The sequence below is a fragment of the Dasypus novemcinctus genome, chromosome 12 (assembly GCF_030445035.2).
Source record: "Dasypus novemcinctus isolate mDasNov1 chromosome 12, mDasNov1.1.hap2, whole genome shotgun sequence".
In the NCBI taxonomy this organism is placed as follows: domain Eukaryota; kingdom Metazoa; phylum Chordata; class Mammalia; order Cingulata; family Dasypodidae; genus Dasypus; species Dasypus novemcinctus.
The window spans coordinates 106,666,995-106,691,153 of NC_080684.1; the positions used below are offsets into that span (position 1 = coordinate 106,666,995).

At 61.4% G+C, this 24,159-nt stretch overlaps 1 protein-coding gene across 4 annotated transcripts in view; it reads left to right on the plus strand.

The window, feature by feature from the left end:
* FBLN1 (fibulin 1) overlaps positions 1 to 16,516 on the plus strand; it is an 83,302-nt gene extending 66,786 nt beyond the window's left edge. For all 4 annotated transcript variants that reach the window (XM_004453417.5, XM_023587367.2, XM_023587366.2 and 1 more), the window contains one exon: positions 16,183 to 16,516. In XM_004453417.5, the coding sequence (XP_004453474.1) occupies positions 16,183 to 16,322 (140 nt within the window). In that variant the 3' untranslated portion in view covers positions 16,323 to 16,516. The remainder of the gene's footprint in view (positions 1 to 16,182) is intronic.
* The last annotated feature ends 7,643 nt before the right edge of the window (positions 16,517 to 24,159 follow it).

The window sequence follows — 24,159 nt, forward strand, 5'->3', positions numbered from 1 at the left end:
CCCACCCGAGGTCCGAGGCCCTGGGGGGCCGTGCAGGTCTGGCAGCAGAAGGCGTGGGGCCGCCCAGCAGGGATCGGGACCCGCCGGCCCGCACCCGCGTGTCACCTGTCCCGGGAGCACGGCCCCTTCCCCGGCGCTGCGTGGGCCTGCACACAGCCCGGGGTGGCTGAGACCCGTGGCCAGCGAGCAGGGGCTGCGGGAGGGTGACCGCGAGGAGCCGAGGGCTCGCATCGCAGCGGGGGACCCGCCAAGCCCGGTGGCCTGTCCGCGGGGCTGCACTCGACGCCGCGACCGCGGGCCCGTGTGGCCCCCGTACCAGGTTTAGGGAGGAAACACCAAAATCATTGCGTGACAAGACATGACACGGCCCAGGGGGAAGCCAGGCGAAACGGCGGGCACATGACCCCGACAGTGGGACGCACACTCGGGGCGCAGGAGGCGTGTCCTGGGGGCCCCGCGCCTTTACCTGCCGGGGGTCCCAGGCCCCACTCTCCGCCGTGTGTGCTGGGCCCGATGCGGCCTTGTAACTGCGGCCAGGGTGTGGGCACGCCGCACTCCCGCCCCTCAGGGCCTTGCAGACACCTGCGTTTGGAAGTCGCCCTTTAAATTCCATGAAGGCACGAGCTTGGGGTGGCCCTTCTAGGTCTAAGCGTGACGGGGTCTCTGCAGGAGCCAGCTGAGCCCTGGACCCGGGTGTTCTGGGCCGGATCCTCAGTCTCCATTCCTCACTGTGTGGCCTCAGGCAGGTCACATACCCTCTCTGAGCCTTGGTTTTCTTGTCAGTACAATGGCTACGATAACACTTGCCTTGCGGGTGGTTCAGGGGTGTATTTTAGCAGAGGGTACGGGGTAAGGGGGGCCTGGCTCAGAGGTAAGCCTGGAGGAGCCTCTGGGAGGCGGCAGTTTGGAATTGGGGGTTGCTGAGCGCGCAGAGCCCCACAGGGGCCTGGGCCCGCCACGTCCCCGCAGCTGCCCCGCCTGCCGGGGGCTGCCCACCGCGGCCTCCGGGCCCGTCACCCTTGAACTGCCTTGTTATTCAGCAAGAACACCCAGGGCGCCCGTCCTCCACGCCAGGCCCTGCACTGGGTGCTGGGAGACGAGCTTACACCCAAGGCCTGCTCTCGGGGAGCTGCAGCCCAGCGTCCCCAACGTCCTGGCACCTGAGTGCCCGGGCTGGAGGTGCGTGCTTTTTCAGGAGTGGGCTTTGTCCCTGTTACTGTCTCAGACGGAGCGAGAAGTGGTGTGTGGCGAGGCAGCCACGTACAGTTGGGTGTGTCGTGCACTGCACAACCCTTGGAGATACCGTGGACAAGCTAGTCCCTGTGCAGTGCACAACCTGCTCAGCTGTACATAGCGGCCCTGGGGCCAGGGCTTGTGAGCGACGCGACCAACCTAGCTGTCCCTTTCCCCCGGCCCCGCAGGGCCTCTGTCAAGCCCGGAGCACTCGCTCGCCCAGCCGTCTGGCTTTGAGTCACCATCAGCCAGCCCAGGTGGCCTCTTCAAAGTCATTACCCTTTAAGGGGTTAAACAGGCGCTGCTGACCCCGTCCTCCAGCCCGATCGGGAAGTTTGGCCAGGGATCAGTCCACATTACACACGAGGCTCAGAAATTCCACCTAAAAACAACAGCGCGGCTGCGCCGGCCGGGCGATGAGCGACGCGCCCTGTCCCGGCTCCCGCGGCAAAGCCGGGGGATTAGGTGCTCTCTTCTCCGGGGGCCACGCCTGGGCCAGCGGCCAAGCTGCCTCCAGGGCCGGCCCGCCGCCGTGACTCCACCTCGGAGGGCGGGGGCTGGGACGGGAGGGTTGCTCGGGGGACACGTGCTGGGCACCCCGGGCGGGACCCCGTGGGGCAGGGGTGGGCCTGGCTCCCTGCCTGACCCTGTTGCCCCCGTCACCCTCTAAAAGCCCAGGGGAAGATGCAGACGCTGCCCGAGGCCACCCCGGTCACGCAGCGGGGGTGCCCGAGCTGCCATGGGGCACCCGCCTGGCTGCTGCCCACCCCACCCTTCTGACTCCCGTGGGAGAAGGGCCTGGGTCCCACCGGCCACCCCCCAGCTGGGGCTGGGCTCCGCAGAGGTTCAGCAGGGCCGCGGGGGGCCCAGCCTCTGCTTGAGAGCCCAGAGGGGTGGGACGCACAGGGGTCCCCGGACCCCAGGTACAGCCCCTGGAGAGTTCCTGCACCCGCCCCCGGGCAGCCCCCGGCAGCCCACCCAGGCCCCGTGCCGAGCCCCAGGCCGTGCGCCACACCCCAGGGCAGCCTCTGAGCTAGACCCCAAGCCGGCCACCCAACATTTGGCCGGGGGGGCAGGCCGCTGGCCCCAGCAGGCCCCCAGCAGCCACCCTGGGGGAGGGGGGGACAGCGCAGGAGGAAGAGCCCTTGGCCGCCACACCTCAGGTCTAACCCTCGGAACAGCTGCTGAGCTGAGAGTTTGGTGAGTTAGAAAGCTCTAGAAATCAAGCTGCCCGTCGTCTCGTGGGTGACGGCACTGACCAAGGCTTGAGGACCAGCCCGGCGGGTGTCTGGTTCCCAACACCTAGGCCGACTTGGGCCTCCCTGGCATGTGCCCGGGTCAGCTGGGACCGTGACCTGCCTGGACGCAGACGCCAAGGGCACCCGGGGCAGGCGGGCGGGCGCAGGTGAAGGGGGCCGGTGCTGCAGAGGGAGTAGGGGAGGGCGCGGCCAGGGGACGGGAGGTGGGGAAGACGCACGCTCCGTTCCCCTCAGCGTCCAGCCTGGAGGGGGCCAGTGACAGCTGTTGGCGGGTCAGGCTAGGGGTCGACCGTCGGGCAGCACTTGGGGGCAGCAGGCAGGCCCGGGCCGCTGCGGGTGGTCCAGGGGCCTCGCGGGGTCAGAGCCTCCCTCGTGGATCTCGCGTGGCTGTGCGTCCGAGGCCACGGACCACAAAGCTCTACCGGAAGCTTCCATGGCCTCACCCTGGGCGCTGCCCGGATGGTGCCGCTCGTGCCGCTGGTCCCGGACCTGCCGGCCCCCCTGCCTTCCAGGTGCCTGCACCTGGCTGCGGCTCCTGCAGGCACGGCTGAGCCTGGCCAGAGCCTCCCCCCTCTCAGCGACGTGGCTCCCGTGGCACGGCCAAGCGCACTCCAGCCGCTGGGTTCCGAGGCCAGAGTCGGGGCCCTGCTTCAGGTTCTCTGCTCCTCCTCGCACCCACAGCCCGTCGCTGCTGCCCCTGCCGGCCTTAAACCTGGCGTTCACGCCAGCCCCACGGCCCGGCCGCAGACGGCCCCAGCCCCGACTCGCTCCTCTCTGCCCCCACGTCCAGCACTCGGGGGCTGCCCAGGTCCAGACTGCGACGAAGCACCCCAGCCTGCCTGCGAGCTCCTTCCTCTCTGTTCTTATTTTCTCCCTTCCTCTCCCCTTCACCCTGTTCCAGCCCAGCCCTGACCCCAAACACCCCATAGCCGCTCTCTTCTCCTGGACTTTAGCCACATGTGCCTCTTTTCCTCTTGGTCAAACTCCTATACATCCCTCAAAGCCCAGGTCAACTGGTACTCCTCTCTGATGCCCTCAACACCCCCACAGGCAGAGTGTGTGGCTCCTTCCTTTGTGCTCCCCTGCCCCCTGGACGACCCTCTTTCTAAGCTCTTCTCATCCTCATGCATCCCACAAACACTGTGTGCACCCTGCAGAGAAGGCCCTGCTGTAGAGGGTACAGCAGTGACCAAGACAGACGGACGGACATGAATCCCTACCTCGTGCAGTTCTTCTTTCAGAGGGTGAGTGTAGACAGAAACAAATGGTCTATGCGCTGTCCGATGGTGGTGCTGTCAGAGGGGCTGGGGCCATGGGGGCGGGGTGCAGGCGCAACCTTCATTCTGGCTGTCGGTGGCTTTTGTCAAAGACCATGGGCACAGAGGGGACCCGCGTGAAGGTTTGGAGGGAGGGGTCCGGGCAGGGGGAGCAGTGCGTGCGAGGTCCCTGCGGCAGGGAGGCGGCCGGCTGGCCGGGGCAGAGGCTGGAGGGGACGGCGATGTCCACGGGGCCGCCGTCGCCTCCCCCTGCGCGGTTTCAGGGTATCAAGCGACCTGACCTCGCGTGCGCGAGGGCTCTGGCTGCTGGGGTGGACAGAAACAGGAGGCGCCGGGGGCTCCCACAGGGTCCCGGGGTGGGGATGGCGGCTGCTCAGACCATGTGCACCCCAGAGAGTGGAGAGGAGTGGACAGATTCGGGGTCCGTTTAGAGGGCAGTGCCGGGTGCTTGGGATGGTCTGGGGTGGGGAGTGAGACAGAGGGGAGCGAGTCAGGGATGTGCCCACAGTTTGGGCCAGAACCCCTAGAAGAATGGAGCTGCCATGGGCCGAGATGGGGAGGCCGGGCGCAGGCAGGTTTGGGGAGACGTGGCGTTCAGGTCGGACTCCACTTTGGGGTGCTTTTTGGACACCCCGCCGCGTGGGATCCCTTAGCCGGGGCGTGGCAGCTGAAGCCTTCGGGCGGGCTGAGCTCACCCAGGACCGGGTGTAGACAGGACCGGGCGCAGCGCCTTCCGGGTTCCGAGGCTGGGGATACTCTGCGGCTCCAGCGCGGGAGCAGCCGGAGGGACAGGAGGAGAGCCAGGCGCGCGGCGTCCCGGAGGCGACCGGCTGAGCGGCAAGGAGGATGGGGACAGAGAATTCACCATTGGATCCGGCCACGCAGGCCGTGGGTGACCTTGGCACAGGCGGTTTCGGGGGGTGGGGCGCCTTCCCGTGGCGGGCTGGAGAAGGTTCTGGAGAACTCTCTCCAGGAGCCTGGCTGTGGTCGTGGCAGCGGGAACAGCGCGGTGGAGGGCGAAACGCCCCGGTTCGCCTCCGGGCCGGGAGGCGTCTGCTGGACTTGCTGTTCCACCCAACCGTGAATCCCTAGGGGAGAGCCCGGGGGTGCGCGCGTGCAGTGCCGCCGCCGTCGCCCTGTTTGTTATTCCCGCTCGCGCACACGTGCACACCTGCACAGAGCAGGCCCGGGGGAAGGTAACTGGCACCTGGCAGGATCACACACACCTGCTGCCTCCCCGAGTCACCGAGGGGTTAACGCCAGCCGGGGCGGCCTCCTAGCAGCGCCCCGAGGTGCCCCTGCGGGCCTGCTGGGTCCAGCCCGGATGCTTCTTGGCACTCTTACAGCTGCTGTTAACATCGGGCACCATTTGAAAAGCCTTTGATGCCGCCAGGCACGTTAATAAATTACCCTTTTTTAAAAAATGGAGTTTTAGCCAAGCAGCACGAGAGCTAGCATGTGGTGCGAACCCAGAGAAGGGTCTGGGGGGTTGGGATAAGCCTTCCCGCGGCCTCCCCGACAATCCTGGGCACAGGCAACCCTGGGCACAGGCGACAGACACAGCGGCTCGTCACCGTCCTGCAAGTAGCCTCCTCCCGCCGCGAGGCCTCGGGTGGCAGGGGGGCTGCCGAGGCGCATCACAGACCCTGGCAGAACATTTCGGCCCGCGCCAGGGTCAAGGGGCCCCGAGTGGCCAGGCCTGATTATAACAGTCACTCAAACGGCGAGCCACGGCTCTGGCTGTGTGCCAGGCACTCTACTGGACGTGTAATAGACATACCGTGTCCCTTGCTACCCACAGGGTGGGAACAGATTATCCCCATGGCCCAGGTGAGGACACCAAGGCACCTGGCTCAGGGGGCATGACGCAAGAGATCAAACAGCATGCTGGGACCGCCGTGAGCTTCTGGCGTGCCTTTGACCTTGGGCAGGGCCCACCTTCTAGTCTTGGACTTCGCAGTGGTCATCTCTGCCTCCCCCGACAGCAGGGAACGCGGAACGCAGAGTGGGTGCGTTGTGTGGGTTCCGTCAGCGGCTGGGGACGCGGTTCTCTTCCCGGGGCTGCAGGAGGCTGGTGGGCAGCAGCGTGGACAAAGAGGGACATCGGAGGGGGCCCTGCGAGGAATCACCAGCTCGGGGGGCTCCCCACCGTGGCCCCGTCCAGCAGAAAGCCCCTTTCCGTCCTCAGTTGGCTTCCTCATGGCCCCTCTCGGGAAGGACAGAACAAAAACGGGGGTTCTCAACCAATATGGCGCGTGCCCCCCTCGCTGAGCTCCGGAGGTGCCTCTCCCTGGCGGTCGGGCCCCTGCCCACCTCTCCCTCTTCACCCGCCCTGCCCTCCTCCTCCTGGTCCACTCGGGGAAACCGAGGCACCCAGCAGCCTCCTCTTCCGGCCCTTCACTCACGTGCCCCCTCTGCAGGAGCACCCTCCTCCGTGGCCGATTCCTGCCCCCCCACCTTGCCCTCTAAAGCTCAGCTCGAGGCTGACTCCTCAGCCCCCCTGCCCGGAGCACCTGCCCCCGTGGGCTGTGCCGAGGGCCCCCCGCTGGCTGTGCCGAGGGCCCCCCACTCTCCTGTACCCGCCTCTTCTGCCCTTACTCACCTGCACCTGTCCTCCCCGGGCCCTGAGCAGCACTCCCTGCTTGTCAAATGAGCGACCCAGACAGCGCACGGCGCCCACCCCCAGACTCGGGTTACCGCCGCCGCCCCTCCCCATTCTGCGCTCACCAGCCTCGGACCCGGCAGGCCCTGCGGTCCCCTGTGGCGTCTGTGCAAAGGAGGTGGCAGTGACCGTGATCCCGGAAAGCAGAGGGCAGGGCCGTCACTCCCTGATGCTCCCAGGTCTTTGATTCGACATCAAGTGAGACTTGCGCCCTGTGCTCAGCCACGTGCCGCGTGGCCGCCCCGCCCCTCCCGCGATCGCCATGCCCCCTGGGCCTTTGCGCCCCTTGAGCACCGTGGAGGGCTGGGGGACTGATTTATGAGGGGTTCGGGGTGCTGAAAAACTGGACAGGTGGGCGGTGGAGCCTAATCAAGGTGCGTCTTACCTGCCGTGGTGTGAGCCGAGGAGCTGGGGGCGGGGGAGGCTTTCCCCAGCCAGGAGGGACCCCTGCCGCATGGACTCTGTCTACAGGGCTGGCGTGAACGTGGTGGGGGAAGCTGTGGTCTGGCCACGTGGGAGTGCTGAGGCCTGGCGGGGGGTTACATGGCAGTTCTTGGGGTGATGAGGTGCATCACAGGTGGGCAGCCGAGGGGCTGGACAGGACAGCGATCTTAGCTCAGAGGGCCCTGAGAGGGAGGGGGGCATGGGGCCATGGGGGTCCCTGGCTTACCGAACCTGGGCTCCCAGAGGGTCCCAAGAGGAAGAGCACCTGCGGGTGCTCCTTTATCACAAGGAGGGGGGAGGGTGTCCCCACGGATCTGGGGGACTGGACAGTTCAGATTCAGGGGTGCAAAATGTGGACACGGCAGGGCCCCTCAGAGGGGCTGGGCGCAGTTTAGCATCCGAGTCCCGCAGTGTGGGCAGGGCTAGCTGGGGGGACTGCCCAAAGGGGCAGGTGGCGACAGGGCCCCAAATACAATCCCTTTGCTCCATCCCAGGCTGAGCTGCGTCGGGGGAGGGGTGGAGAAGAGTCTGAGGACCCTGGGCCCCAGAACAGGTCTGCCTCAGGCTTGGGCTGAATGTGCCCGAGGAGGATGACCCCCGAGTGGATGGGGGGGAACTCCCGGGGGTGGCAGCTTGGGGGAGGACCATGAGGGGGCCGCTTGGGGTGCTTGGCCTGGAGTGTCTGAGAGATGTGGGGGGCTCTGGGGGGCCTGGGCCCGAGGGGCAGCATCGGACAGTGGGGTGAGGCCAGGCCAGCGAGAAGGAATCACCCCTTGGCCAGCCTGGTGGAAGTGGGTCCCCCCAGTGAAGTGGGTCCTTCCGGAACCCTGCCCGGGCCCCTCTTCCTGTGGCTTCACGGCTTGGAGGAAAGGACAGGGGCCGGGGCTCCGGTCCAAGCCCTGGGCTCAGCTGCTTCCTGGGCTCAGCTGCTCACTGAACTGCCCGGAAGCTGCTGCCTGCGTCAACCCCGGGTAAGCCAGGCCCAGCCGCCTCGGCGGAGCTGAGGACAGAGGGACGGGAGCGCGCTAGGGCCGGCCCAGTGCCACCGGCATGCCCGTCACTGCGTCCCGCCCCAGGGCTGGGGACCCCGAGCCCAGGGCTGCCATTCCCGTTCAGATCCCCAAGGGGCGCGGGGGGCGCCGGGACCTTCTCCCAGCTCCTCGCTGCTGCCCCCTCCCAACGCTCCGCTTTAGCTCGGGGAGATGCGTGGGGCCAGCCCATTTATAACCGCCAGCAAGTTCTGCTGAGACACGCGGAGCGACGCTTGGTATCTCAGGTATGCAGCCCAGGCACCTGCCCCCGGCCCGCGGAGCCTTCCCCGGCGCTCCTCAGGGCATCTCCTTCCACCGCAGTGCCAGTTACTGACGTGATGATGCCATAATCCCTGGTTCCTTATGACTCAGCTATGAGCAGTACATTCTGGAAGCTTCCTCCACATCCCCTCACACCGTGGATTTATTGTCTTTTGGAGGGGAGCAGCTGTAGTGGAATGGAGAGAGCCGGGCTTTGGGGCCAGGCCGCTCTGGCCTGGAATCCACGCCCACGTACCTGCGTGACCTGGAGCGCGCTCAGCCCCAGGGAGCGAGGGCACCGTCCTCCTCCAGCCATGCTGGGTGCTGACGGGGGCACTGGGCGCGTGGGGCCGTCAGCGCCCACCCCCTCCCTCGCTGGGGCGCGGCCTCCCAGCCTCTCCGTGCTCTGTTCTCTGCTGAGTCCTGACAGCGTGTCTTAAGGTCGCGGTTTTTCTTCCTTGCCTTGGGGACGCTCCTGCAGGGGGCCATTATTTCCATCAGGGTAAATTTACTGCCATCTGAGTACTCGTTGGCGTCTTTCCACTCGCTTGTCGTGTTTGTGAGTGGCAAGACCACATCGGCCTCCTCCGAGCTGCTGGGTTCTCTGTTCCAGGACTGTGACCACACAGGCTCTTGTTTTCCCTTCCTCCCTGCTCACCTCCCCCCTGCTCACCTCCCCCCTCCTCCCTGCTCACCCTCCTCCCTGCTCACCTCCTCCCTGCTCACCTCCCCCCTGCTCACCTCCCCCCTGCTCACCCTCCCCCCTCCTCCCTACTCACCCTCCTCCCTGCTCACCTCCTCCCTGCTCACCTCCCCCCTGCTCACCTCCTCCCTGCTCACCCTCCCCCTCCTCCCTGCTCGCCCTCCTCCCTGCTCACCTCCTTCCTGCTCACCCTCCCCCCCTCCTCCCTGCTCACCCTCCTCCCTCCTCACCTCCTCCTTCCTCACCCCCTCCCTGCTCACCCTCCTCCCTCCTCACCTCCTCCCTGCTCACCTCCTCCCTGCTCACCCTCCTCCCTCCTCACCTCCTCCCTGCTCACCCTCCTCCCTGCTCACCTCCTCCCTGCTCACCTCCCCCCTGCTCACCTCCTCCCTGCTCACCCTCCCCCTCCTCCCTGCTCACCTCCCCCCTGCTCACCTCCTCCCTGCTCACCCTCCCCCTCCTCCCTGCTCGCCCTCCTCCCTGCTCACCTCCTTCCTGCTCACCCTCCCCCCTCCTCCCTGCTCACCCTCCTCCCTCCTCACCTCCTCCTTCCTCACCCCCTCCCTGCTCACCCTCCTCCCTCCTCACCTCCTCCCTGCTCACCTCCTCCCTGCTCACCTCCCCCCTGCTCACCTCCTCCCTGCTCACCCTCCCCCTCCTCCCTGCTCGCCCTCCTCCCTGCTCACCTCCTTCCTGCTCACCCTCCCCCCTCCTCCCTGCTCACCCTCCTCCCTCCTCACCTCCTCCTTCCTCACCCCCTCCCTGCTCACCCTCCTCCCTCCTCACCTCCTCCCTGCTCACCTCCTCCCTGCTCACCCTCCTCCCTCCTCACCTCCTCCCTGCTCACCCTCCTCCCTGCTCACCTCCTCCCTGCTCACCTCCCCCCTGCTCACCTCCTCCCTGCTCACCCTCCCCCTCCTCCCTGCTCACCTCCCCCCTGCTCACCTCCTCCCTGCTCACCCTCCCCCTCCTCCCTGCTCGCCCTCCTCCCTGCTCACCTCCTTCCTGCTCACCCTCCCCCCTCCTCCCTGCTCACCCTCCTCCCTCCTCACCTCCTCCTTCCTCACCCCCTCCCTGCTCACCCTCCTCCCTCCTCACCTCCTCCCTGCTCACCTCCTCCCTGCTCACCTCCTCCCTGCTCACCCTCCTCCCTGCTCTCCTCCTCCCTGCTCACCTCCTCCCTGCTCACCCTCTTCCCTGCTCTCCTCCTCCCTGATAACCATCCTCCCTGTACCCCCTCCTCCCTCCTCACCTTTCTCCCTCATCTCCCACCCTGCACGCCCCCCTCCCTGCTCACTCTCCTCCCTCCTCACCCCCTCCCTCCTCACCCTCCTCCCCACTCATCTCCTCCCTCCTCACCCTCCTCCCTCTTCATCCTCCTCCCTCCTTACCCTCCTCCCTGCTCACCCTCCTCCCTCCTCACCTTCCTCCCTCCTCACCCTCCTCCCTGCTTGTGGCTCCAGGTGGTAGACCCAGGGCAGGTATGAGGCCCAGCTCCCATTTTCTCCCTCCAGTTGGTCGGCATCTGAAAACTCAGTAACCTTTAGTCATCGTCTATTCCTTCCCAGTGCTTTCATTTTGGGGTGACAATTTTCAACGTCATAAACTGTGCCACTGCTCTCATCTTTAGTCCATGATTCACTCAACAACGATCGAGTGGCTCCTATGTGTCGGGCACAGAGTAGGACCAAGGACCCACTACCTTGCAAGAACCAGGGATGCCAAGCAAACGCCTTGGCCTTGGGCTCTACACCCAAGGAGAGAGCAGGAAACAGCGAGCTCCCTAACCTCGTGTCGGGGCCACGAGCGTCTTCTCTTCTTGTGATGTTGACCTGCAGCTTTCACTTAAAAACTCTTGCCTCTGCCTCTTCTAACTGGAATCACTGCCTTTTAAGAAACACATAGTTAATTTCCTTTGGCCTGAGACGTTTCCGAGTCTCTTGGTTCATCCCCTTGCTTGTGAAGATGCTCCTCGGCCATCCTGGCCACTCCACTGCGGTCAGGTAGAATCCGGGACTTTTGTGTGAGAGGTTGAGCTTCAGCGAGGGGCAGCGACCTGCCCAAGGTCACCCAGCTGGTCAGTGGCAGGACAAAACTAGGCAGCCGAGACTCCGACCGCAGGCCACCGCGGGGGCCAGCGTCTCATGTCCGAGGTGTCGCGCGCGTGCAGAAGGCCCCGTGCCTGGCTTTCCTCACGGGGGGGTGACCGATCAACAGTCAAATGCAGCCTTACCTGCAGGCGCCGGCTGGTGGCCCCGGCGGCCGGGAACGCGGAGCCAGGCCTCGGAGGGGTGTCCCCGCCGGAGCGGGGGCTTCGTGCTCAGGCTCGAAGGAGCCGGCACTCGCTGCAATCTGCAAAGCAGGCACAGACGGAAGGTCTCGCCCGAGGGGCCTGCATTTTTCAAAGGGGAAAAAAAAGGCTTAATTCTATCTTCAAGAGGCACAGACGTGCCGAGGAATACCAGCCGCGTCTGAGGCCCGGAGCAGGAATGCGAGGAAGAGGATTTGGAAGATTGACACGCCGTGGCCCTCTTCACCTGGGGCTTGGGGCAAGGTGGCGAGGCAGCCCCCCAAGGGGAAGGAGGATCAGCCAGACGGGAGGACGGCGCTGCCCTCCCCCCTCGGTCCACCTTCAGGACAGAGTTTTGTTTTCCTTCCTGGATTGTGGGAGCCCCGAGGACTGTGTTCCCTTCTTCCCTCTCTCGCCCTCTGTCCCTTCCTCTCTTCTTCCTCCTCTCTCCTCCTTCCCTTCCTCCTTCCTCCTTCTCCCACTCGGGATCCATCGCTGAGCTCTTCCTGTCCCAGGCCCTGGGTGGGGAGCAGGTAGGACGGAGAGCCTGTTCCCGCGCAGCGAGGCCGCCTTTGAACGCCCTGCATGGGCGCGTGCAGCCGTATAGGGGAGGGAGACCCACGGGAGGCCCGGGCAGGGCTCACGACACGGGAGGCAGCGGTTAAGCTGGGCCCCCTGGCACCCAGCGGACGCCAAATCGCGGTCTATAGAGCCGAGGGAGCGGGTGGAACCGGGCGCCTGCAGGGGGCCGCTAGTGTTTGAGCCACATGTGGGGGCCTAGTGTCCCTCCTCCCGCTCCTCCCTCCCGGGCTTCCCGGCAGTCTGGAGCTTGTCAGTGGTTCCCCAAGAACGTGGTCGTCCAGCCTCGGTGATGAGACTGCCCACCCAGCCTCCCGGCCCTGCGGCTGACAAGGTCCCCCGGAGCCGCCTCTCATCCTCCTCATCTCCCAGCTCTCTCTCCCCAGCATCAGCGCGGGTCCCAGAACTGGCCGGAGCCTTCCTCCTTCGGGGCTTTTCACGTGGCTCTCCTGCTTCCATGGCTCCTATTTATTCGAAAAATCCAACTGAAATGTTGGTCCCTCTGTAGAACCTTTGTTAAACCTCCCCCATTTAGAATGACCAATACTGGATGGATGGATGGATGGATGGATGGATGGATGGATGGATGGATGGATGGATGGGTGGCTGGGTGGATGGATGGATGGATGGATGGACAGATGGAGTAAGGGATCAATGAGTAAGTAGGTAGATGGGTGAATGGGTGGATGGACAGATGGATGGATGGATAGATCAAAGGATCAGTGAGCGAGTGAGTGAGGGATGGGTGAATGCATGGATAGTTAGTTGGGCGGATGGATAGATGGGTCGTGGGTGGGTGGGTGGATGATTGGATGGTGGAGTAGGAAGGCCATGAAGAAAGAAGTGGTATCAGGAGAAAGCCTGGGTTTAGTCAAGGTGGGGTCACGGGGCTGGGGCTCCTGTTGGATCTAGCCTGGGAAGGAAGGGAACCTGCCCACCCAGAAGTGTGTCTGGGCAGAAGGAGCCGTGTGCGTGGGGCTCTGAGTGGGCGTGGCCTGGGTCAGGTGGGGCCATGTGTAGAGGTGGAGACTCAACCTGGAGTTCAGGTCCCAGGGAGGGAGCAGCTGATTCTGGAGGGGGGAAGGGACATCATTCCTGGAGGGGCTGCTGTGCGCACTCTTCCGTGTCCTCGCCCGACTCTCGGGGCATTCCTGCTGGTTCAGCTTAATGGTTTTTCTTGTTAAATGCCAAGAGCCCAAAAAAGCCCAGGCCCTAAGGCGACCTCACCAGTCACTCGCCAGCCGGCCTCGCCGGTGCCCTTCTCTTCTTTTATCTCCATTTAGACTGAATAATTGGCCAGCAGCCTGCGAGTCTAGTACTTGGCCATTCTAGAAAGTCAGCCTCAGGAAGCACCTGATGTATTTCGATTCAAACATTTCCCACACACTCAGGGCTTTCTGTTCTGGTAGAACGTCAAAAACCAATCCAACAAAATACCTGCCGCTTGGTGGTGCGGGAACCCGGCCCTGCCTGAGCCGAGCAGCAGCTGCCTTGAAATCTCAGAAGGCTGTTTGGGATCCACGAGTCATTTCTGAGAGGGGTGGGGAAGGAATGACCCCACATGGGTTTTAATTCTGATTTTGCCCGTGGTTCTTTTTCATCCTGCTCTCACGGAGTAGGAAGTTGGGACTCAGAAAGGTTAAGAAACACATCTGGGTCAGAGGACCACTGACCCCGGTGGGTCAGACTGCAAATCCCGGGTGCTGCCAAGCCCTGGCCTCCAGCAGTGCTGTGAGCTGCTTGCCCCGTGCAGGGCCAGCTGCAGCCACGTGCCCCCGTCCCAGCAGCCAGCCCGTCCTGCAGCAGCATTTTCTCTTTCCTTCTCTGTCCTCCAGATAGGGCCCCCTGAGGAACAGGCCATCGTCTTCTCTCTGTGCTTGTTTGTCCCAGGGCCTGGCACACAGAGGTCGGCCTGGAACCTTCTGTGGGCGTCTGACCCGTCGATAGCCTGCGTGTTTATTTAAAGATATATGTGGCTGTAGCTTGTGGAGCTGACCGCAGCAGGAAACCCAGGCCCCCTGTGGCTGGCCGGTGCCATCGGCTGCCTCAGGCCTGGGGAGGGGAGACGGGGCACTGATGGGGGCTGCAGGGGGGCAAGGGGCAGAGTATTTGGGCTGTGCCCGGAGAGGGCGGGCAGGAGTGGCCCAGTGATCAGGAGCTGCTGGCACAGTGAAGGCAGTGAGCTCATCGCGTGCCAATGGCATAGTAGGAGCAGCGATGTCCTTAGGAGCCTCTGCACAGCGAGGGCAGTGACGTCATCAGAGGCAAGGTGGTGACATCATCAGAGGCAAGGGGGTGACATCATCAGGAGCCACTGGTGCAGCGAGGGCAGTGACAAGGCCACATGCCTTGCCCTGAGCTGCAGAGGTTCCTCAGTGTCCAAACAGGACAAAGCAGCAGTGTCGTCGCTGGGTGACGGGCAGAAAGGGTGCTGCCGGCCCGCGGAGGCCGGGCTTCCCTGCCGCCAGAGCCGGCGCCCGCGTTTGCTGAGAGAGCAGCCCCGGGGAGCCGCGGGGAACCCCACCGCAGCTGCCCGGCCTTTCACTCCTGAATCGTGGAGCTCAGAGAGCGAACGGGGGCACCGGGCCCCCAGTCTCCCCCTGCGCATGCCCTTGAGGTTGCTGGCCGGGCACACCAGCCGCTGGGGGGAGGCCGTTGCTCTGCGGCTCCTCCCGTGCCTGCTGCCGGGGGCCTGGAAGATGCGGCTGTCGCACGTCGCCCGTCCCCGGCGGCTGCGGCGGTGCTCTCTGCAGACACCCGCCTGGAACCGGCCCTTGGGAGGGCAGTCCCTCAAGGGATGGTGGAGGAGCGGGTCCTCAGGGCCCCGTAACGGGGACTGCAAACCGGGGGCTTGAATCTCTATTCTCAGCTCTAGGGGCCAGAAGCCCACGATCAAGGGGACAGCTGGGCCTGGCTCGTGAGAGCCGATGGCGCACGGCCCACCCCACCTCTGCATTCGGTGACGTCACGCGGTGGCTGGAAATCGGCAAGGGGCACCATCAGAGAGCCGGTGGTCGGCAGGTCCCAGCACACCACAGCGCCACAGGCTTTGGGCAGGCCCCAAGACCAGAGAAAAGGCGCTGCTGGTTCCCTCCTCCGTCTTCCCAGCTGCCGCTGCCTGCCCCACTCTGCTCACTGCAGCCTCTGCTGGAAGTGGCACCTGCTCCAAGGAGCCTTCCCTGACTGCTCCCAGCCCCGCTTCTCAATTCTCAGCTCTGCTGGACAACATTCAGACCTTAGCAGAGTGCGGGTCCCCTGCTGGCCTGGAGCCCAGATTTGTACCCCTGAGAACAGTCCCCGGGGCCTGCTGAGGAAGGTGGAGACGGGGAGCCCTCAAGTTTGGCAGGGGAGGCCAGGCTGCACACCTGGAGCTCACACCTTGGCTGGGCCGGGGCACCTGCGAGCTTGTGGAGGAGCCCCGGGCTCGAGGGCAGCTCTGGTCTCATGCCGGGGCGCGGGAGAGTTCCCGTGAGCCTCTGGCCGCCCTGGAGAGGCCAGGCGGAGCCCAGTGGCCTGGAGGTGGCCAGGCAGCAGCGCGGGGAGAGCTGTGGGGTCCCACCTCTTACTGCCCGACCCCGCTCCCCTGCCCACCTGAGGATCACCAGGAGCTGCCCCCGTTCTGCCCCGGCCCAGCTGAGCTCTCCCTGTGCCCTGACTCTGAGCCCGAGCGGGGGGCATGCCCAGCACAGCCTCAGCTGGGCCCCTACCTGGGCCCAGGCAGAATTCCCTGCACCCCCGGCAGGTTTCTGGTACCGCCCGCCCACCCCCCGACCCGACCGCTGTCTCCCCTCCCCCCGCCGGCCTTCTGCTCACCCTGGCCACGCTGCCCCGCTGCTCTGAGCCCCAAGCCCCGGGTGCCTCTCGCTCACCTGTGACCACAGACACTGACAGCTCAGGGGTCACCCTCCATGGAGGTCAGCAAGGGGTCCAGGGCCACGTCCTCCTGGAGAAGGATTGGACCCCACCGCAATCCTCAGACATCACGGGGAAGTGGGTTAGACGTGTGGCTCTTCCTCCAAGGGCCCGAACTGGGCATGGGGGCAGGAGCAGGGGAAGACAGGTGTTCGGTGGCATCTGCCGCACACCAGAGCCTTCCTAGGTTCTTTTAACGCCGTCGGGTAGAGGATGAGAACAGAGGAACCCAGCTCCGGGAGGGCAGGGGTTAGTGCTATCTGCCCCAGGGACCCCACTCATGGACCCCTCCCCTTCAGGGCTCAAGACAGAAAGGGTGATTCAGAAAGAGCTCACTGTCACCTTCACCAGAGGGTGGGAGCAGAACCGGGGGTGGCCACGTGGAGGGGCAGTTGATGCAGGGCACCAAGCATCCAGCTCAGGGCCCGAGGCGCCTTCTAGCCCTGAAATCCCTCGAGGGAAGCCATTGCCCAGATCTCTTCATTGCCACAGGCCCTGCTGATTCTGGGGCACCCTCTGCTCTCTCCGCAGGTATTGTGCGCCAAGTACGGCCCATCGTGGGACCATTTCACACCGTCCTGAAGCTGGAGATGAATTTTGTGAACGGAGGTGTGGTCTCCCACCGAAACGAGGTCAACGTTCACATCTTCATCTCTGAGTACTGGTTCTGAAGGCTGGTCCGTACTGCAGCCAAGTCTGCACCCCCAGGCCAAGTCATTGCTGCAAAAGACTTATGTACCACCTGGACCTTTCTTAATCTTATGTATTTGTCAGTAGTGTTAGTCTGGCATGTAGTAAGCTGGGCCAGATGAATAAGTCCATCTGATGTATTTCGGTGTTTAAATAATGAGTCCAATTACTCAGCTGTTTGAGTGAAAATGTTGCTTATTTTTAAATGCAAAGGTTCAACATTGCACCCTTTCACTGCCTGAGGGCTGGGCATTGCTAAGGACCAAGGAAAGAGAGCTATTTTTCAGGGGCAGCTAGTCCACATGCCAGGGGGGAAAGAAGACCAGATCTTGCCTTGATTGAATGAAATTAGACATTCTGGTACTTTTTGGCCAGTCAGATTTTGTATGCCCAATTTTCAAGACACAGCTGCTGTCAAATAGCAGGTATAATAAATTCCTCCCAGAAGCCACATGACAACATGCCTTGGGGAGCACTTAGAAGTAAATTGCAGTTCCTCCTTTAAGAAAGAAAAAAACGGTAGCGACAATCCTTGGAGCTGTCTGGCCTGTGGCAGCACCTCCCCAGGCAGCGCCTGTCTTCACACGCAGCGCCCCTGGCCTTGTCTCTCTCTCCTCCTCTTGTGAGGACCCAGGCATATGGGATTAGGGGCCACCCTGACCCACTCTGACTTCCTCTTGACTAATTGCATCTGCAAAGACCCCATCTCCAAAGCAGGTCATGTTCTGAGGTCCTGGGGGCGAGGAATTCACTGTACCTTTTGGGGGGACACAGTTCACCCCCATAGCACAGGCCTCCCCTCTGGGAAGCGTGGCTCAGGCCCTGCCAGGCAAGGGGCACCCACCCAACCTCACGGGCTGTCGGATCCCTTCTGGAAGGCACGGGGGGGAAATAATGACACACTTGGGCACGAGGAGAGGAAAGCCGCGTCCCTGGCATCCCCACCAGACACAGTGATGTCTGCAGCAGGCAGTTGGCACTGTGGTATGTCATCTGTCCTCTGGTGACAAGCCACTGAGGTGGGCACGATGAGGCCCAGTCCAGAGACGAGCAAACTGGGCTCCGAGAGAGGAACTTGACTGCTGAAAGGCGTGTGAATTTTTAGCCACAAAGAAGAAACTCAGGTTGGCTGCAAACCCCCTTCACTAAAACCCTGTCCCGGAGCAGATGTGGGCAGCTGGAATTTATTGGGTGTTCAGCCCCGCCCTCAGCGTTGGGACAGTCGCACCCAACAGCCCAGGGCCCACGCTCGGCAGCCAGCCCCCTCCGATTCTGCCCACGCCTCTCCAAAGCCCCCCGGCCCTGCAGGGCTGTGCTCTTCCCAGGCTCTGACCCCGTTTGTGGCTCGGCCCCCCTCCCCTCCGTGCCCCAGAAGCTGGGACCCTGGCCTTGGCTGTGACCTCACTGCCCCCACAGGCCTGCCGCCCCCTTCGCCGGGACGCAGCGTAGCTGGGGGTGTGGTCACTAAGGCAGCGTGACGCGCACCCTGCAGACCGTGGTCTCTGGTCACCTCTGGGGACTCCCAGCGTCGCCACCGTCACCTTGGGGCACTGGCCTGTCAAAGCCAGGCCTGGGCTGGCTTGGGGTACCAGCATCTTGAGCTGGGGGGGCGGGGGGAGACCGGCATGGGGCTGGGCGCGCCACGTGGACCGCACAGGGGGGTCTGAGCAGCCCGGGGTGCCTGGGACTGGGGTCTGGGCAGGAAGGCGCGGGCCGGAGCCTGGTCCCAGGAATGGACCCCCAGGGCGAGGGCAGGAAACCTCCTGGCTGCCCAGAGGCAGCCCAGGGGCCGATGTGCAGAAGCCAGGTCGTCCTGAGCCCGTGGTGGAGGGAAGGGCGGGAGGTCTCCGGGAGCCTCTCCTTCCTGACACCTGGGTGGGCTGGGAGGGCCAGGGACGCGGAGGCTCCAGCTCCTTCCAGGAAAGGCCCCTTACCCTACCCAGCTTCTCAGGATGGGCGAGAGTGGGAGCTGCCATTGGCTGGCAGACCTGAGCCCCTGCCATTGATTGGTCTGTGAGAGAACACATGACCCAAGCTGGCCAATCAGAGCCCCTCTTGAGGGAGGGCGCTGGCACGGGGCAGAAGGGCTGGGCATTGCCAGGACGCAGAGCAAATGGGAGCGGAAGGGTGGAGTCCTGACCGCCTGATGCAGAGGGTTGGGGGCCGTTCTGAACCTCACCTGGGCAGGTGCTGGCAGCAGCAGTCGCTGGCACCTTCCGAGCTCAGTTTCCTCATCTGCAAAATGTTAACAGTTGTCCCGGCCTGCTGCCCTGCCCCTAGAGGGCAGCCACGAGTGCAAGAGATGAGCGTGAAAGGGCTTTGCAAACTGTAAAGTGCTGTCCACACGTGTGGGCTCTTATTATTAATTGTTAAAATAGTGGTGGGGCAGGGAAGCAGACTTGGCCCAGTGGTTAGGGCGTCCGTCTACCACATGGGAGGTCCACAGTTCAAACCCTGGGCCTCCTTGTCCCGTGTGGAGCTGGCCCATGCGCAGTGCTGATGCGCGCAAGGAGTGCCCTGCCACGCAGGGGTGTCCCCCCCCGTAGGGGAGTCCCACGTGCAAGGAGTGCACCCTGTAAGGAGAGCCGCCCAGCGCGAAACAAAGTGCAGCCTGCCCAGGAATGGCGCCACACACACGGAGAGCTGACGCAGCAAGATGACGCAACAAAAAGAAACACAGATTCCCGAGCCGCTGACAACAGAAGCGGACAAAGGAGAAGACACAGCAAATAGACACAGAGAACAGACAACTGGGGCAGGGGGATGGGGGGGGGGAAGGGGAGAGAAATAAATAAATAAATACATACATAAATAAAAATAAATAAAATAGCGGTGGGGATGCTAATCGTTGCCACTGCCCAGCAAGCCACCTGAGTACACCCTGGGAGCCTGGCATCTTCTCCGTCCTGTAAATTTCTTGCATCATCCATGTGAGGCCCGGTAGACAGTTGTGCAAATTATACATGAGCCTAACTTTGCACATTGCATGTTGCATCCTGGATGGGATGCCTGATAAGTATTCCGTTATTGTTGCAAAGTAATTGTTGCCAGGATCTAGCATCGGATGCGTTAGGGGACCGGCTAACAGGACCTGGCGGTGCCTCTCGGCCCCACGACAGTGATCCTTTAATTGTGGCCTTAGAACAAAATAATTGGGAAGAATCGCTGAAAGGAAGGCAGTTTATAAGCAGCATGATGACGGAAGCAGGCACAAACACCAGGTAGGATCATTTTGCTCCTTTGATGTTAGAAGAAACTTGGAGGGAAGATTCTGGAATGGTGGGTCTCATGCTGCAAGGTTAGGCCAGAAAGCTGAGCCTGCTTCGAGTGGCGTGACCCCACGCTGCTGTCCAGAGGAGCCTGCCGAGGGCGGCAGGAGCACCCAGGCCGCCTCATGTCCTGGAGGGACCACGTGAACACACAGCCCTGGGAGACCCGCTACCTGTGGGGCAGCCGCCCGGGCCAGGGCGCTCCCCACCAAGCAGGACCCGAGGCTTTCCAGCACCCTCAAGTTTCTCAAGGTAGTTCAGGTAAAGGGGCATCTGGAGATCAAGTTGTTTTGTTCTGTTTTGTTTTACTCTCCTGACACTTTATTATGAACATTTTCCAACATACAGTAAAGTTGAAAGAATTGATGAGATCAGATTGCATGTTGAAGAAATGGTGATACGATGCGGTTTTACATACAAGATATACAGCTGTGGACTTCGCGGGCTCAAGTTCACATCCAGCCACTTAGTAGCTGTGTGGCCTTGGGCACATTACTTAACATCTCAGAGCCTTTGTTCTCCTGCTAGAAAATGAAAACAATCACATGTCCTTGGGTGGTGGATCTCAGGATGAAACGGATGATGACACAGAACACTCAGCCCAAGGGCGGCTTCCGGAAGGTTCCCATTAGGTAGCTGGATGGATTCCACTCCTGTCGAAGAGGGTATTCTTCATTCGCTTCAATGGCACATTCTGGTGGAGTCTCCTGTGGACAAGCAGCAGGAGTGAAACTTCAAAACCATCTGTAGGGAAGCGGACTTGGCCCAGTGGTTAGGGCGTCCGCCTACCACATGGGAGGTCCACGGTTCAAACCCCGGGCCTCCTTGACCCGTGTGGAGCTGGCCCATGCGCAGTGCTGATGCACGCAGGGAGTCCCATGCCACGCAGGGGTGTCGCCCCCGTAGGGGAGCCCCACGCGCAAGGAGTGCACCCCGTAAGGAGAGCCGCCCAGCGCGAAAGAAAGTACAGCCTGCCCAGGAATGGCGCCACACACAACGGAGAGCAGACACAACAAGATGACGCAACAAAGAGAAATAGATTCCTGTGCCACTGACAACAACAGAAGTGGACAAAGAAGAACACACAGCAAATAGACACAGAGAACAGATAAACAGTGGGGGCGGGGAGAGGGAGAGAAATAAATTTTAAAAATTAAAATTAAAAAAATAAATCTTAAAAAAAAAAAACATCTGTAAAAGAATAACCTTCAGTGATCTGGGGCGACTTGGCTTCAGCAGCGGCCCCTGGGCGGGTTTGGTCAGGGAGAGGGACGGTGGCTTGCAGAAGGCACGCCTGCTCCTTGGTGGGCACTGCTTGCCCCGGGACCACCACAGGGCGGTCACCCCACAACCCTGGGTGTTGAGATGCACGCACAGGAGAGTTTGCATCACGAGTCCTCTTACCTGGCCAGGGGCTGCGAGGCCTGGGGGCCCGCGACAGCTCCCCATCCCTGTTCCCATTTCCCAGCATCACTCCCGTCAACGAGGCGGGCCTCGGAAGCTGACCCTCTCCATCCTGGGGCTGGAACGAGGCAGGACCCGATGTTGACGGGCTTCTGGCGTCCCAAGGGAGAACAAGAGCTCTGCTGAATTTCAATCACATGGCCTGTGGGCGGAACAGTGGCGACTGTCATCCTAACAATCCCCTTACTCCTCCTTGAACATCTAGGATGTGCCAGGAGCGCCTCTGTAACTGCCCCCCACGCACGCACACGCGCGCACGTGGGCACTTATTTCCTCCTCGGCTACTCCACCCGTCTGAGCTCAGCTCCATCTTCTCCCGAAGATAATCCCCTGCCCCAAATCACTACAGAAACTGCAGCCCAGTGGCCTGCCCTGGAGCTCTTTCTATACTGGCATGCATCAGCACCTGTCTGCACGAGGAGCTTTCCTCCCTCAAGATACTGGGTCTGGGGGAGGCGGATGTGGCTCAAGTGAGATGTGGCTCAAGTCACTGGGCTCCAGCCTACCACACAGGAGGTCCGAGGTTCAGTTCCCAGCACCTCCTTAGCCAGCTTGGGCATGTTCAGTGGGCTGACACAACAAAATGAAACAAGAGGCACAAGGAAAACATAATGAGAGACACAACAAAGCAGGGAGTGGAGGTGGCTTAAGCGATTAAGTACCTCCCTCCTACATCAAAGGTCCCAGGATCTGTTCCCAGTACCTCCTAAGGAAATGAGTGGGTGGGGAGAAATAAACAAATAAAATAGATCTTTTTTAAAACGCAAAAAAAAAGATGCTGGGTCTGAAGTGGTGAAATGCATCAAAGCATAGACAAGACCACACACCCCTCTCATACCCGTCACCCAGCTGCCACAACTAGCAACCTCCTGTCGACCTGCTTTCCCTCTCCCTTCCTCCCCCCTCCTTTTTTTTTCATTTACAGGGGTGTCTTTTTAAATAAACTTTATTTTTTTAATACTTTTTAGATTTACAGAAAAATTGCAAAGACACTACAGTTCCTATTTACCTCACACCCAGCCTCCCCGATTACTAGCCCCTGATATCACCCTGGTGCATTCGTTACAGTTAATGAACCAATACTGATGAATTATTATTAATGAAATAATATAGAGAATCGTAAAAGTCCACGCTTCATTCAGATCTCCTTAGTTTTCTCCTAATGTCCTCTTCCTGTCCCAGGATCCCACATGACTGTTCATCATCTCGTCTCTTTAGGCACCTCTTGGCTGTGATACTTTTTCAGATTTTCCTCTACAGTTTGGGGGAGGACTGGTCAGAGATTTTGTAGAATGTGCCTCTGTTGGGATGGGTCTGATGTTTTCATCGTGATGAAACTGGGGTTATGGGTTTGGGGGTCCAGTGCCCTTTTCATGGCTTCACATCAAGGGCCCATGCTGTTGACCTTGACCACCTGGCAGAGGGAGAGCTGGGCAGGTGTCCCCATGGGAAGTTACTCCTTGTCCTCTGGAAGGAAGTCGCTAGCCACACTCACGGGCTGGGGAGTTATGCTCCACCTCCTCGGGCACAAACGGCAGGAGTTTTTTAAAGCAAATTCCAGTCTGTGCCACTTCATAGTAAATACTTTTAAAAATACATGTCTAATGATAAGGCCTCTCAAAAACACGACCATCACACCTATCACACCTCACCAAGTTCATAATTCTTTAGTATTTTCTAATAAGCATCTTTTTTTTTTAAAGATTTATTTTATTTATTTCTCTTACCCTTCCCCCGTTGTCCGCTCTGTGTCCATTCGCTGTGTGTTCTTCTGTGTCTGCTTGTATTATCAGGCGGCACTGGGAAACTGCATCTCTTTTTTTTGTTGCGTCATCTTGCTGCATTAGCCCTCCGAGTGTGCGGCACCGCTCCTGGGCAGGCTGCACTTTTTTCATGCTGGGCGGCTCTCCTTGCACATGGGGCTCCCCCACGCAGGGGACTGCATAGGCATGGCACTCTCTGCACATAGGCCAGCTCACCACACGGGTCAGGAGTCCCTGGATATAGAACCCTGGATCCTCCATATGGTAGACCGACGCTCTATCAGTTGAGCCACATCCACTTCCCATCTAATAAGCATCTTAAACATCCTATGCAACTCGGCAAGTATGAAGTAAGATAGGTGTAAGGATGCTGGGGGGGAAATAAAGATAAGTAAGAGGGAAGTGGACTTGGCCCAGTGGATAGGGCATCCATCTACCACATGGGAGGTCTGCGGTTCAAACCCCGGGCCTCCTTGACCCCTGTGGAGCTGGCCCATGTGCAGTGCTGATGCACGCAACGGAGCCCCATGCACAAGGAGTGCGCCCCGTAAGGAGAGCCGGCCAGCGCGAAAGAAAGTGCAGCCTGCCCAGGAATGGCGCCGCACACACGGAGAGCTGACTCCACAAGAAGACGAAACAAAAAGAAACACAGATTCCCGGTGCCGCTGATAAGGATAGAAGTGTTCACAGAAGAACACACAGTGAATGGACACAGAGAGCAGACAACTGGGAGGGAGGGGGAGGAAGAGAAGAGAAATAAATAAACATAAAGATAAGTAAGACACAATCCTTGCTTCCTGGGAGGGGGAAGGCAATCATTTCCTTGACAAAAGGAATTTTTCATTTACCAAAGGATTGACCTTGGGACTATTTTACAAAACAAGTGTCCATTCTGCTCTCGTGGCATAGGAGCGACGCCTCTCTCCACGCCATCCTCCCAGCCTCAGCCCAGGTGTGTCTCCCGGGCTCCCACTGCTGGGCACAGACCGCCCCACCCCACACATCTCCAGTGGATACCCTGACTTATTCCAGCAGTCCCCAACCCCTGGATAAAGACACACTCCCTTGGGCACCCATAGACCAGTTGATCAGAGTCAGGAGGTAGAGGCTGGGCAGGATGGGGGAGGGGAGCCCCCATGTACCACCTCCCAGTCTGATTGACATCCAAGGGCAGGAAGACAAGTGAGAATGGCCCCAGCTCTGGGGAAGATACCTGTGCTACCCCATTTCCTTCCTGCACAGCCCAAGCCTCTGCTTCTGTTTGGTGGATGAAATAAATTAAAAATCCATGCGTGTGTGTGTGTGTGCTTTCCTCTTGCACT